This window comes from Chaetura pelagica, unplaced genomic scaffold (assembly GCF_000747805.2).
Source record: "Chaetura pelagica isolate M959 unplaced genomic scaffold, ChaPel_1.0 scaffold83, whole genome shotgun sequence".
Taxonomy (NCBI): Eukaryota; Metazoa; Chordata; class Aves; order Apodiformes; family Apodidae; genus Chaetura; species Chaetura pelagica.
In genome coordinates this window covers 477822-493276 of record NW_009952893.1, presented here as the reverse complement: position 1 = coordinate 493276, position 15455 = coordinate 477822, and the positions used below count along the sequence as shown (strand labels likewise).

General features: G+C 40.4%; 1 protein-coding gene across 1 annotated transcript; it reads left to right on the top strand.

Moving 5' to 3' along the window:
- The first annotated feature begins 429 nt into the window (after window positions 1-429).
- On the top strand, window positions 430-7306 carry LOC104386864 (cholesterol 7-alpha-monooxygenase). Its single transcript, XM_009995531.1, has 6 exons — window positions 430-583; window positions 1849-2089; window positions 2757-3370; window positions 4501-4631; window positions 5570-5745; window positions 6349-7306. The coding sequence occupies exons 1-6, from the start codon at window positions 504-506 to the stop codon at window positions 6646-6648; spliced, it is 1542 nt and encodes a 513-aa protein (XP_009993833.1). The 5' UTR covers window positions 430-503; the 3' UTR covers window positions 6649-7306.
- Window positions 7307-15455: the final 8149 nt, after the last annotated feature.

The window sequence follows — 15455 nt, the reverse complement described above, 5'->3', positions numbered from 1 at the left end:
GAAGGAGAAGCAAAGGGATGAGCAAACTAGCAGCTAAAGGACAACACCAACTGCAGCCACCGTTTAGCCCAGCCTGAATTTTCTGGACACCTGTCAGCAGCCATTTCATATATTGCTAAACTTGAACTATAAACTGCAATTGGTTCATCTGCAGGATTGATCAACACACACACCTGAAAGACCTTCAAATTATCAGCTATTACAGCTGTTTGATTACTTTGGAACCACTGCTTATAAGTGACATAATCTCAAGGCCATGTCTGCAACTGTCTACATCAATCCAGCGAAGCTCTCTGCAGAAAGATGTCAGAACAGAGACAAAGCAGGCTCTCTCCAGAAATGGTTAATCAATAGCTTGCTAGGTTGACTGAATGCCATTAGATATGGTGGTTTACCTACTGTATATAAATCTGACCTGCCTTCTGTATCATTCTCAGTCACCTCTCCTGCCATACTGGTAGCTACGAGTTTTCCACTTGGAAGTCTTTTGGACATTACCAGAAATGTTCCTAGCATCATGGATCTGGGGAACAGTGATAATACTCTGTTGTGGGGTTTGGTTTCTTCTAGGGTGGAGAAGGAGGTAAGGAATCTATTTGTAAATGCATCTTGGTGTACCTAGGCTACATTTCTGTCAAATATACTGTGTACGAGATGGACAGATGCAGGATAGCATGGGCAACACTGTAGTTTGGTCTTTTAAGAGATTTATTTTCTAACTGGATTTCTGGTTATCATAGTGAGATAATGCCTAGCCATAGCTGCAGATAGAAATCCATGCATAAATGAAATTATTAAAATATACATATGCATGTTCTGATTTCCTTAAGTACTGGGCTACAGTTTTACCTGCATTGTAATCACAGTTATTACCTACTTAGATGTAATTATAGTGTAATACCTACTTACAAACATTTTCATATTATCAGTCTATCATATCTAGCTGAACAGTTTAACACAGATACTGTTTATGTACCTTACTATGTCAAATACATATTACTTTAATGTTTTTATCCTACTGGCACGTTTACATAAGGAGCAAGTAATTTGCTTACCTATTGTGATTTTGTTTTTTTCTGCAGTGATTTCCTGTTTTACTTAAAAAGCTTAATAAAAAAAGATGAAAATAGTTAACTTCAGATAATAACCATCAGGAATTTACTAGAAAAGCTGAAGTACTACCTGAGTGTCCTTATTCAGGAAAGTGCTTTTCTGACTGAGAATAAAAAAAATGTAATTTAAGCATATGCTTAATTTTAAGCATATGCTTAACTTAAAGCATGTGCTTAATGACATTTTGCCTGAATGACTAACTTATGCTTACTGTAAACCATGGCAAAACTCCCACTGTTTTCAGCAGGATCTGACCCAAATGGGATATGCCAATAATAACAACCGTTCTGGACTCAAAAGGATATTCCCCTTAGTATTCAAATTGAATTGTGAATACTGTTGCCCAAAAATGCATCAGACAATCATAGTAGGATGGATTATTCATTTATGGGACAGTTATGTGACTGTGCTTGTTAGCTGATGGCAACACTTGCATTTAAACAACTTAATATTCAGCTGAGCTAGGGAAGAGATAAAAATAAAAACTGTGGTTTATTATGTTTATTTTAATAGAGGCTGTTAAAGTTCTTTTTTACTTCTATGTCAAAAACCTCACAATAATCTTGCACCTTAAAGAGGAGAACATTATTTGTCTATGTACTATTTGTTTGGGTTTGGTTTTAACATTCTTTCACATTACAAAAAGCCTAGCATCATCATTTGCCTTACCTGTTAGCCCTGAAGGGTAGGTCTTTATACATACTTCTAAATTCACATTTTGTTTGTGTTTTGTAGGCGACCAGGTGAGCCACCACTTGAAAATGGGTTCCTCCCATACCTGGGTTGTGCCTTGCAGTTTGGTGCCAACCCCCTTGAATTCCTCAGAGAAAAGCAGAGGAAGCATGGCCACATCTTCACTTGCCGAGTAGCAGGGAAATACATTCATTTCCTCACTGATCCTTTCTCATACAATGCACTGACACGCCAGGGAAAACACTTGGACTGGAAAAAGTTCCATTTTGCTACGTCTGCCAAGGTACCACTTCAAAAATTATTGTTATATCTAACATGCTAAATATCTGCTGGGAGGACCAGTTAATCTCTATAGCATAAATATGCCTTTGAAATATCATTGGGTTCACTTTCTGCACTTCTATTGGTTTAAAACATTAAAATATTACTCTTTTTTTCCTTTCCTTAATGGGAAGAATATTTGCAGTGATTTGGATTGTCCAAGAATGACATTATTGAGTCACGTAGTATCCAAAATTGCTAAAGTAGAACTACAGTTAGCACCATCTGCAAAATGATGATATAACTTGCTGAAGCTGAAACCTTCTTTAGAAGGTGCTCACCATTATGTAAGATTTGGTTCAAATGCCTGAAAAAAAATACAGCACAATAGAAGCTCAGTCAAACTCTTACTGAAGTAAGTAAAAAGTCTCCTGATTGAAGTTAATGGGAGTTGAATGAAGGTCTAGGTAACCATGTCCATTTATTTGTAAGCATCCATTTGAATCTGTTTTCATTTGCCTACTTAACTGCTCTGATTTACTGAGAATATGTCAGTTCCAGTATCAATAGCCCTTATGCTTCCCTCAAGTAACCTATGAAGTTATGCTTTGGTTTTAATTTCTGTTAGACTTTGTCATCAAGGTTATGGCAGGCCTTATTTATCATTCATGTGATTTATTTTGTGACAGGCTTTCGGGCATGGTAGCATTGACCCAGCAGAGGGAAACACCACTGAAAATTTTCATCAGACTTTCATTAGAACCCTTCAAGGTAATGCCCTCGATGCCCTTATTGAAGCCATGATGGAAAACCTACAATACGTCATGCTGCAGTCAAGAACATCTAAACTTCAGTCTAATGCCTGGGTGACAGAAGGACTTTATACATTCTGTTGCCAGGTGATGTTCGAGTCTGGCTTCTTAACACTTTTTGGTAAAGAATTCAGTTCAAATCACGACAAAAATCTACCATCAAAGCAGGAAACTGAGAGAGCCCATATCCTAAATGCCCTTGAAAACTTCAAGGAATTTGATAGGATCTTTCCAGCCCTCGTGGCAGGGCTGCCTATCCATCTCTTCAAGAGTGCCCACAGTGCACGTGAGAAGCTGGGAGAGGCACTTCTCCACAAGAATCTCCTGAAGAGGGACAACCTCTCTGAGCTGGTCACCCTCCGCATGTTCCTGAATGACACCCTGTCAACCTTTGATGACATGGAAAAAGCGAAGACCCATGTGGCAGTGCTCTGGGCCTCACAAGCCAACACCATTCCTGCCACATTTTGGAGCTTGCTCTATCTTCTTAAGTAAGTCCCAATGCTTATTGTTTCCAAACAAGAAAAACGTTTGATACCTTTCAGAAACCAATTCACAAATACAGGCAAATTCCACTGCTTGATGCCTCAGCAGTGTCCAAAACCTTACTGATTACAACAGAAGTAGCATGTTGCTCTGGACTTACATAGTCAGACATTTTTTTACCTTCATACTAGAGCAGGCAAAATGAGCTTTAACTTTATTCTTTTTTTTTCAGAGATACTGATTAGAAAATAGTTCATATGTCAATAGATCCTGTTGATGCTGCAGTGTAAACTGCAGCTGCTGAGCCTCCTCGTGAGAGAAGTGCACAGTTCAGATAATACTATTAAATGTCCATTTTAGAGTGGGCCTCTTTGGAGGACAATCTACCTCAACATGACTGACTCTTAGGTTTGTATCTCAACTGTGGGTGTTTTTATTTAGCCAGTGGCTTCCCTCATATCTACTTGCCAATGCTAGTATCTGAGGTTCTTCAGTACTTTCCATTCCAAGAATGCATTGGCTTTAGGTCTTGCGGCCTTGGAGTCTTCTAACAGCCTGATTGATTGTGCCTTCATCACCACATCCTATGGTATTACTATATGTATGTCACCATAGGTCATATCTTTCATGTCTGTAAGGAAGTCTAGACAGTGAAGGATACTACTGTGGACTTTTAGTATTAGGAAGTTACTTCTCAGTTGGACAGAATATTGCCACATAAAAGGACATCATCCAGGATAATTGATGTTGTAAAACTGATCTATGATCCTGTTCCTAAACTTTCTACCTGCAGTAGGGATATTTCCTATTCTACAACTAATTGTTTAATTTCTTATCCTTGGCATTGCTTTTTAGTGACATTACTGTTTATAACCTGAGCTATGCATATCAGTTCTGTCCCACTTGTCACTGAAGACAGAATTAAATACTTAGGGTTCTTTTCCTTGTAGCTTTGCCAAGACATGAAAACGTGTTGTTGCAGTATTTTGTTGCAACATTTCATTTTAGAAGGCTGTACTTGTCAGCTAACAAACTAAATTTTAGTCAGGAAGACAGTTCATGGCAAATCCCCTTTTTAAAGCATTAGTTCTTAAGTGTAAAATCATGTTACACTTCTGCTCTTTTTCAATCTTAGGAATCCAGAAGCAATGAGAGCTGCTACCAAAGAAGTGCAAAGTGTTTTGGAAAGTGCTGGAGAGAATATCAGTTTAGATGGCAATCATATTTCCTTGAACCGAAAACAGCTGGATAATATGCCAGTACTAGGTATGATTATTTTATACAGGAGTACCAGAAATCACCCCACAATCTTGACAGTCTTCTATTTGCTACTGAATAAGTGTTTGCTCCAGAATTACTATGGAATTAGCCAACAAATACTAGAACAAATACCTGCATATTTCTTAGCAATAGCCAACACAATCAGTCTTCCCAATGTCCCAGGTGGTATTGAGAGGATAAAAATTCACATGAATAGCACTTTTTCATGGCTAATGGTGTGTCTTAATACAGCTGCACTGCTACATAACATTGTATGGTAGACCTATGGATAATTTAGAACAATTTTTAGTAATTACTGTAGATGAAATGAATGGGTGTTGTCAAGTTTTATATCCCAATTCTTATGAGGTGAAGCAATATCTTCTAATACTATTACTTTTACTTCTTCTTAATATTTTTCAAATTACAGGTACATTTTTCAGAAACATCCAAGTTACAGAGCATTTTGAAAATGTCACCCTTTAGATACTGTTGCTCTAAAAAAATTAAAATAATCAGCTTATATTGAAACAAAAAGACCCAAGTTACTTTTTCTGACTACTGATTTCTATGTACCATCTCTTCAAGTTTTAGAAAATCCTAACCGCTGCACTGTTTCTTTTTTTATTTCCAATTTTGACTGGTTTGTTCTTTATATCAGAACGAAAACGTGTCTCACTTTCAAACATTCTGTCGCATCAACTAGAAGTATTTTTCTAGGGTAAAGTAGATTATGTTCTTGGTGTTATCTATAAAAGGAATAATAATGCTAAAAAGAAATGAGAAGGAGACTTTCTTAGGCATTTAGAAAGTAAGTGTTAAAATATTTTTGTAATAAATGCAGGGCTTGATAATGGGTTTGAAATAGTTCAAAATTTATTACCTCCCCCAAGGACATACACACACTATTTCCATGGTAATAATGCCTTTTCCTGTCCCTGTAGACAGCATCATCAAGGAGGCAATGAGGCTATCGAGTGCATCCATGACTTTCCGAGTTGCCAAGGAGGATTTCACTTTGCACTTAGAGAATGATTTTTACAACATTCGCAAGGATGATATCGTAGCTCTTTATCCTCAGCTGTTGCATTTTGATCCAGAAATCTATGCTGACCCATTGGTAAGTTTTTATCAAACTGTGTTAAACTCTAAGCTCTAGCAGAAGTTAACATGCCGTTTAATAGGGCACTTATCAGGGGTGACTCCATGGCAGGTTTCCTGTTGTACTTCAGGCAGTCTGTTCTTACACCTGGAGATATCATCACAGGCAAGAAAAAGAACAAAACACAGTGCAAGCAGTATCCACAAAATACGCTTTAATTTAACCAAAAATGTGCTGCCAGCCCAAGAGAGCCTTTTACTTAGGGCCTTCCTCAGTGAAGAAAGATCACTATCATGGGGAGGGGTTAAGGGAGGACGAGGATAAGGATATTTTCCCAAAGCCACAGAATGTGAAAACTCCCAGTTCTGATGCAGGTTATAATCCCTATTTTAAGAGTTCAGTAAAGAAAAGGAGCATTGTCCTCAAAGAACCTAGGATCATGTCCCACAGAGCAGAACTTCACTACCCTCTCCAAAACAGCTCAGTTGGGCCTGGCACTACAGTACAGAGCATACTGCTAGAGACTGTTCTTTCTCAGCCTGCATTTTGTGTCTTAATAGCATTATCTAGTCTTCAAAGGGGTTCAAAGGTTAAGTAACTCTTTTCTGTGTTTTATTACAGACATTCAAATATGATCGATTTCTCAGCAAGAACGGAGAAGAAAAGACTGACTTCTACCGCCACGGTCGCAAGTTAAAGTATTACTATATGCCATTTGGGACAGGCATAGCAAAATGTCCTGGCAGGTTATTTGCTGTCCATGAAATTAAGCAATTTTTGGCTTTGATATTTACATATTTTGAGATAGAGCTTGTGGACAATAATGTGCAGTGTCCTTCTTTAGATCAATCCCGAGCAGGACTGGGTATTTTGCAACCAGCCAATGACATTGATTTCAGGTATAGACTGAAATGTCTATGAATATATAGTCTTTTATACATATAAACTGTGTGCTCCATAAATACACTATATAACATCTACTTTATATACATTTTATGTATGTATGCAAATGAAACATTGCAAGTCTTGGCAGAAAATCTACATGAAGATGCTAATTCATCACTCCAATGGAAAATGTGTAATGTATAAAATTACAGTACCAGTGTGCAGTGGGTTTAATGCACTGTGTTGATACAAATGTTTCCCCTCTTACCAACCATTTTGAAATGCAAGTTAAGATTCTGAATTGTGCATATACAGTAGTTCCTTTTTTTTCTGTCAGCAGCTACTTTCCCAGAGTTAGAGTTTCATCAGCCAATTCAAAGTATTAGTCAAAATTCAATGACAGATAAAACTTATTCTTTTTTATAACTGAAATGTTGGATATGGTGGTTCTCCCCATAGGTGAAACAATTTTTTTTTTTGTATTAAAGGCAGATTTTCTGTGGGGAGGGGAGAGTTTCCTGGGGAACTACCTTTATATAGTTTTATGAAAAACTAGAAAAAGACTTGAAGGAAATCTACAAAAATGTTCACGTTCTAGTGAAACTGCAAAACTTTTATTATATTCATTGTGATATACTTATTTTCAGAAGGTTGTAACTGTATTAAAATAAATTATATTGGCTGAACCAAATGCATCTCTAGACTGTTTGTCATCTCAATGTCTTAACATTCTCAAAGATTTCTCAATTCCAAAGATTCTCAATGCCAAGCCAGCTTTAAACCAGCCAGCTCAAACACCAATATGGAGGTAAATAAATAGCCTCCATATGCTCCCCAGTGGTTTTGGTTGGATTTTGCACCAATCTCTGAACTCTGCATTTCCATAAGCCTCCATTGGGCACACTCCTTAAGTTATAGTGTGATTCCATTAAAGTTAACATGTGTAATATGCCTACACATTTCACTTTTAGTGGTGGCATGTCCATAAGAACAATTGTTCCAGGGATAATACAATTTGGTTCACTGTAAAACCCCTGTCCCCTTCTGCTGCAATTGATGGATAGATAGATGTCACAGAAATCAATTTTTTAATGAAATATCTTCAAGCTGAAAAAGATAGCTTTCTTATCATCTGCCAGTGAAAAGAACAAATGGGCTTAAAATATTGCTGTTATCCTGTTTCTGTATGTTTCTAGGACTTACTGTTTGACCTTTTGTCCTTGACTCAAAAGTAAGCCCCATCACGAAAGATGAGATACAGGTCTATTAGATAATTTCAAATTTCACTTTCTGGCAAGACATCCAGTCTAGCTGATAGAGTTCTTCCTAAACATGGAATTTTGGACTGAGTCCTAGAATGGCTTTAAATTATGTGTCCATTTCTCTTCTCACTATCCACTGTGCTAAATATTCAAAGGTAAATAGAATGATTCTGTAGTGTGTGATTATTTATTACCTGTGTGTTGCCTTCATAATTTTATGTAATATTTTTTCATTTTCAAAGAGGAACTGAGAACACGAATTCACTTCCATTTGCAATACGTATAATATTAAACTATTATGTATAATGCAGATGGCTTTGAATATTAGCTTGGTTGTCTTGGTAAGGGGAGTATCATCTTTAGGTACAGCTTGTTTTCCTACTTTTGTCAATTATATTTCTGTGTGGTCTATATAAATTATAGCACATTCAATATAAGTTAGCACTGATTCAGAGAACACATGAAAGCCTGACATTATCATAATTACATGTACCCTGGCACGTATTATTACCATTAGAGTATCTTCTCCCTCTTTCTTAAATCTTGCTTACAACAACAGGTTTTGAGGGTAGTAAGGCTATGCAATGTTTTAAGCAAAATACCCATCCTTGATGAAAAGGAATTTAACACAGAATTACAAGAGCAGATGACAAGAGATAGGAAGATGACTGCCAAACTAATTCCAGGTTCCCTGGAAAACCAAGCCTTCCTTTACATCCTCTGTCTCCTTCGAACTGACTGCTCCAGACTGCTCTGACTTTGGTTTAATGTTTTCTTTCACTTCCCTTGGTCTATGAGAAAGTGAAGTATTCAGTAGCTCCTAGACCTCATCTGACTTTCATCTACCTAAGGACTAGCAGTAGGGAATTGAGGGGGAAGGAAAAACACCACAGGATTCACCTTGCAGATTGGAATAACATTCTGAACATTGCAGGGTGCCTACTGGCTTTATTCCCAAATGTTGATTCTCTCAGAGGCAGCACAGGAGATACAAAAGTCAGGGTCTCTCTATTCACATTGTCTAGTTGGCACTTCCTCCTTCCCCCGCTGTGTGATAATCCTGGTCCGCTGGAATGACATCCTCAGGGCTTTGCTTGACTGGCCCGATCTCATTACCCTGTCTCCCCCACTATCCCAACAGTGTGGGCATTAAGTCAAATGCCTGCTTTCTTTCTTGGGACACTGAAACACCCTTTTCCCTCAACTACTTAATCTTCCCCTTGTTTATTTCTTTTCCATTCCTTCTGGATACTTGCCATGTGGGCAAATCTACAGAGGATATTAGGAAAGGTATTGGTGTGGTCTCTCTGGTCCTTCAGTCCCTTCACAGGCATTTCAGCATTTTAAGGAAACCATGTCACATTTTTCACTGCAGCAGGCATATAGCAGAGGTTCAGTTCCTGTTGGAGGTTTACTTTTTCCTATTGTTTTTTTTTCCAGTGAGTATCAGGTCAGTCTTTAATGTTCAAAATGTACCAGATAAATGCTACAAATACATTAGGTTTTGTCTGTAGCCTTCAGACAATTTTGCATCAAGAAGATGAAGAGCAAGCAAATAGGAATTGTGATGTTCTGTCAGGCTGGACTGCTATTTACAAATTTATGTTTGGCTTTGATGTCAGTGCTTCAATAGTTGACATTCTAGAACAACAAGTGCTTCATTGTAACTTGCATAAATCCATATGAATTTCTAATGGAAATAATCTAAATTGATGGCCTTAAAAGTCTATTTGCAATTAAAATAACTACAGTTTCTCTAAAAAGGAATTGTAATACATTTTGATGAACACAATGAACAACTTTGCTTTAAAAATTATTTACTCCAATATGCATAGTAGAAACCTCTGTTTTCAAAGAAATCTTCGTAAGTCCATGTCCAATGGAAAAGAGGTATACTCCTGCTAGGACAGATATGACTAATGAATGGTCAGAACCCCCAAATGTTCGTGCAATGGAAGTATCTCTTAAAAATAAAAATACATATCTGCATACTTTAAAATGGCCAGCTTTAGTATACCTCACATTGTTCTCCTGAAGCAAAAGATTTCCCAACAGAGGCAACGAGACTATTCCCAGGTAACAAACCACTGGAGAGGATGGCACGAAGATCCATATCCATCCCACCCAAGTCCAAAGTCTTAACTGCAGAGTCATCCTAAATTGGCAGAAGCCATCACTGTTGCCAGAGTATACACAGGGTCTTGCAGGGGTGGCTCAGGTGCTGCTGCCAAAACTCCTGTGGGAGCGTGGCCTTTGCCACTCAGCCTCCTGTCGCTCCTCTGTTGCTAAAGGAGCAATTTTCCATGGACAGCTGGAAGCCTGTGGATTGATATTTGGTGTATAAACCAACAGAGGCAACCAACTCTTTCTGCCCATTTCTGAACTCCTGTAACATGAGGAGTTTATCAGCATGTCTTCAGGGGCCTCTGTGGAGCAATGCCTCTTTTTCATGTTGACTTAGTGTTATGCAGCAGAAAAGATCCATTGTAAACACCTGAGCACACTTCTACTTTGTGACAAAAGGCATCCAGATGAACAGTTTGAACAGTTTTGGATAGAAATTTCTTCCTTTTCTATGTCGGGCTATATACAATCTTTTTGGTTTGCTACCATGGCTGCTAATTTTCTAACCTCAGTTAAACCCATTTCTGGGGTCACACAAATGCAAGCAAGGGAGTGAGGGAAGAGTACAAAGTCTGTGGCTGCTATGCCTCAGTTAATGTAATCAAATACTTCAGCAATCGATAGTCATCTGCCTTGCCAGGGTCATGGACACCACTAGGTCACAAGAGGGCAATTCTTTTTGCTGCCTCTCTCAATAGCACTACTTGTCTTAAGGCAGGAGAGAAAAGAAAGTAAGATTAAAGACCATAACAGCAAATAGAAAAATATTGCGCATACCTAGGCTAGTGGAAAGGAGGCAGTCTCTGCCATGGTGTGAGTATTTTACATTACATACTTATTAGGTAAAATGCAAAAAGTGATGTGGGCAGAAGGAAGGCAAAGGCCTCACCTCTCGGGTAAGAACTGTAATCATTAGGTTAGCTCAGGCATTCACTCCTTTTCTCAGGGAATCTGCAGCCTGTTTTCTCTGAAAAACAGAACACATTCAACAGGATGATTTACATGACTACCTGATGGTACCCTAATAGCTCAAGAGCTCTCTTAGCAGAGAAAAGATTCAGTTCTGACACAGGATCAAAGTCGCTAAGTAGAGGAGGGAACCGAGTCCTGTCTTTCACACACACCAGGGCACGACTCTAACTTTGTGATTGTCCTGCAAAGGTAATGGCAAAGGGTACTGAGGGAGGCACAAGCAAATTATACATTAGGCACACCAAGGAGTTGAAGTGCTTAGGGTTTTTTGGACACAGCCAGGTGTCTCTGCACAGCAATCTTGGGATTAGAAGCAAGACACAGGCAACTGAGTAGGAGCAGGTGGTTCATAACCCAGCAGAAGGAGGCATTTTGGCTGAATAGATGGAATCTAGGCAGTGAAAATGTTTCACAGTTTTCAGGCTAAAAGTGATCTTTACCTCATCATGAAGTTCTTGAAGGTCACATGATGGTCTTACTAATGAAAGCAGACACTTTGTCAGAAATCAAGACAGTTTTACATTTCTGAAACCATGCTGGCCATATCTGTTGTTCACCAGCTGGGATTCATCTACAGAGAAACTACCCCAGATAAGGTTTTGCTGGATGTGAAGGGTCATGCAAAACTAGTCTCCAAAACTGAGCCTCCAGCAGGCTGAACCAACTCCATTCCAGCGACTGGACCATGAAGTAGCAGAAGCCATACTTGCAGGCAGCAGTGGGAGGCTTGGGAGCAGGAGGATGCAGCATGGAGTGGGATCTCAGTGGTTGGGACCTGGCCCCTGTGGGCTGCAGCATCATGGTGATTTTCTCAAAGTTAAGGTTCAGCCTAGAGCTGCTTGACAGGATGAAGCTAAAACCATCCCTGGCAAATTTTAAAAAGAAGAAGCTGCCACTGCCTTGTGTCAGGACTTGATCTGTGAGGCTTGTTTTCAGGAGCTCCCATGTGGCAGAAGGAGATTTCTGGATCCATGGATCCTGATGGGCTGGGGGTCAAAGCTGCATGCAAAGTGCTGCTCTTCCAGTAAAAATGACAGCACTTCTAGGCTCAAACAGAAGCAGAACTATAGGCACCTAGCAACAGAGCTGCCACTAAGTTCAGGCAGCCACTCTTCAACTTATCAACAATGGTTTCGGTGACTGTGGTTTTGAACAAAGATTTTCAAGCCCTAGCTAAGGCTCTTAAATAATTTTTTTTCGTTTTACTGGATAAATATCAGGATAAACTGGTGTTTACAGTAAGAGCTTTCATGGAAGTTTCTGAAGAAAGAAAAAAAACAACCCACAACAACAAAGAGAAAGCAAAAAGAAGAAAGGTCATGGGATATTTTTTCCTGAAAGCATGAAATAAACTTTAGTGATGGCTTAGTTATCAATAGGGTGCTTCCAAAGATATTGTTCATGGTCTTGGTGTACATGTATAACCACAGCAGCATAAATAGTTATTCACCACTGATGTGTGCAAACTCCTATGTCAGCAGGCTGAAGATAGGGCCAAGATCTGCTCTTACTTACACCACAATAAGGTAAGTACAGTTAAGCAGCACACAGAGGGGGCTGTGGGCAGCCTGTCCTTCTTTAACTAGCTGCATATGGGAGCTTTGGTGGTAAAAGCAGTCATTGCCTCCTAATAACCTTAGCATTAAACAACAAAAAGGTTACGTACTACTAAATGGACTGCTGTCAGAGTAAATACCCAGCTTGCTAACTGTTGACTTTAATTTGTTTTCTGCCAAGACAGACAGCTCTGTGGGACGCACTTCAAATCAAATGATCTTCAGTGGTTCATGTGTCATCAAGGGAGGGAGAGGTCAATTCAGAGCAATTCACCAAAGAGCCGCAGATTTTAAAACAAGTTCATTTTACATAATTCACTGATAAATAAGATCCTGCAGACTCTACTTATCGTTTTAAGGATAACAGTAATTTCTGAAATTAATCTCATCAGATAGTATGATTCCACAGAAGATTTGAAAGATTCAAATGCTTTGGCTGACTGAGTAACAATTGGTTTGAGAACTCCTCAATGTGAGGAGTTATGTATTTTTGAGTAGCATCTGTGTAACAGTTGATTGGAAAGGGATTCAATGTCTCACACTCTTCAGTAACTGAAGACTTGAGACATAAAAAATCCACAAGAAAATCATTAAAGACTATAAGGTCAGGCTAGAGGTACACTTCACCTTGCTTTCTCTTCTGAATAATCATAGAAACATAGAATGGTTAAAGTTGGAAGGGACCTAAAAGATCATCAGGTTTCAACCCCTGTGCTATGGGCAGGGACACCTCACACTAGACCAGGCTGCACAAAGCCTCGTCCAATCTGGTCTTAAACACCTTCAGAGAGAGGGGGTATCAACAACCTTCCTGAGCAGCCTCTTCCAGCACCTTACTGCCCTCATGGTGAAGAATTTCTTTCTGATGTCTAAACTAAAACTCCCCTCTTTCAGTTTAAAACCATTACCCCTTGTCCTATCATTGCCCTCTCTGCTGAAAAGTCCCTCCCCAGCTTTCCTGAAGCCCCTCCAGGTACTGGAAGGCTCCTATAATGTCTTCCCAGAGCCTTCTCTTCTCCAGGCTGAAAAGCCCCAACTCTCTCAGCCCGTCTTCATAGCGGAGGTGCTCCAACCCTCTGATAATTTTTGTGGCCCTTGTCTGGACCCTCTCCAACAGCTCCATGTCTTTCCTGTGATGAGGGCTCCAGAGCTGTACCCAGTATTCCAAGTGGGGTCTGACCAGAGCAGACAGGCAGAATCACCACCACACTTCTTTTGATGCAGCCCAGGATGCAGTTGCTCTCTGGGCTCCAGCTCACACTGGTGGCTCATGTGGAGCTTTTCATCTACTACCACCTCTAAGACCTTTTCCTCAGGGCTGCACGACAAAATAATGCCCCATGGGTGTCAATGGCAGTACACAGGACTACAGCTAGCACGGGTGGAGCTTCCATAAGGCTTCCATAAGTACTTCCATAAGTAATGGACTTGTTTTGGGAGGTGCTCAACTTGCAAGTGCTCAGCACTTTTCAAGAAAATGAAGGTTTTCTATGAGGTTTTGGAGGGCTTTGGGAAGCTTCCATCCCCATGTTAGCTGCAGGTGAACACACTGTGCCAAGTGCTGGCTGGCAGGAGCACGGGTCCCAGTTCTTGCCACCTTTCTGACATGCCAGGGCCAGCTGTGCCAGGGGCAGTCTCACCTTTGGCTCAATTTACAGAGAGAACAGTGCCAGCTCCCCTCCCTCTTCTTGGCCCATGCTCTCAGTACAGGCGTCTGGCCTATGTCACCCAAGGTCCCTCAGAGGGCAAATCAGAGCCTGCAAGACTATTATGGGTAGATGTGAACATCTGGTACCTGTGAAAGCTTTATTCCTCACCATCACAAACTTGCACAACTGGTTTGAAACACAGGGTGAGAAAGAATGTTGTCCAAAAGGGCTGCATCTGCAGGTGAGAATCATAGAATCACCCTGGTTGGAAGGGACCTTGAAGATCATCAAGTCCAACCATAACCTAAACCCTCCTACCATAACCTCACTTACCAGTTCAGTGTTTAAATCATGTCACTAAGCACTAGATCTATATTTCTTTTAAACACTTCTAGGGATGGTGACTCCACCCCCTCCCTGGGCAGCCTGTTCCTGTGTCCAACCACTCTTTTGCTAAAGAAATTCTGTGTAATATCCAGCCTAAACCTCCCCTGGTGCAGCTTCAGGCCATTTCTTCTCATTCTGTCATTATTCATTTGAGAGAAGAGGCCAACTCCCACCTTGTGCAACCTCCTTTCAGATAGTTGTAGAGAGCAATGAGTTCTCCCCTCAGCCTCCTCTTCTTCAAACTAAACAGCCCCAGTTCCCTCAGCCTCTCCTCATAGGGCTTATTCTCCAGACCCTTCACCAGCTTGGTAGCTCTTCTCTGGACACGCTCCAGCAACTCTACATCCTTCTTGTACTGAGGGGCCCAGAACTGCACACAGTGCTCGAGGTGTGGCCTCACCAGTGCTGAGTACATGGGCACGATCACTTCCCTACTCCTGCTGGCCACACTATTCCCAGTGCAGGCCAGGATGCTGTTGGCCCTCTTGGGCACCTATGCAAACTCGCTGAAGATACACTCAAACCCTCTGTCCATGTCACCAACAAAGATGTTGAACAGCACTGCTCCCAGTACTGACCCCTTAGGAATGCCACTTATGACTTGCCTCCACTTGGACACTGAACCATTGTCCATCATTCTCTGGGTGTGGCCATCCAGGAAATTACTTATCCACCAAGTAGTCCATGTGTCAAATCTACATCTTACCAGTTTGGACACCAGGATGCCATGTGGGATAGCATCAAATGCTTTGCACAAATCCAGGTAGATGACATCAGTTGCTCTTCCACTATCCATCCTCTCTGTAGCCTTATCATAGAAGGCCACCAAGTTGGTCAGGCACAATTTGCCCTTAGTGAAGCCATGATGGGTGTCATAGATCACCTCCTTATTT

Coding starts and splice junctions, on each gene's coding strand:
- LOC104386864 (XM_009995531.1), top strand. CDS start 504: ATGTTCCTAGCATCATGGATCTGGGGAACAGTGATAATACTCTGTTGT. Junction 2,090..2,756: donor ATTTTGCTACGTCTGCCAAG/GTACCACTTCAA, acceptor ATTTTGTGACAG/GCTTTCGGGCATGGTAGCAT. Junction 4,632..5,569: donor GGATAATATGCCAGTACTAG/GTATGATTATTT, acceptor CTGTCCCTGTAG/ACAGCATCATCAAGGAGGCA.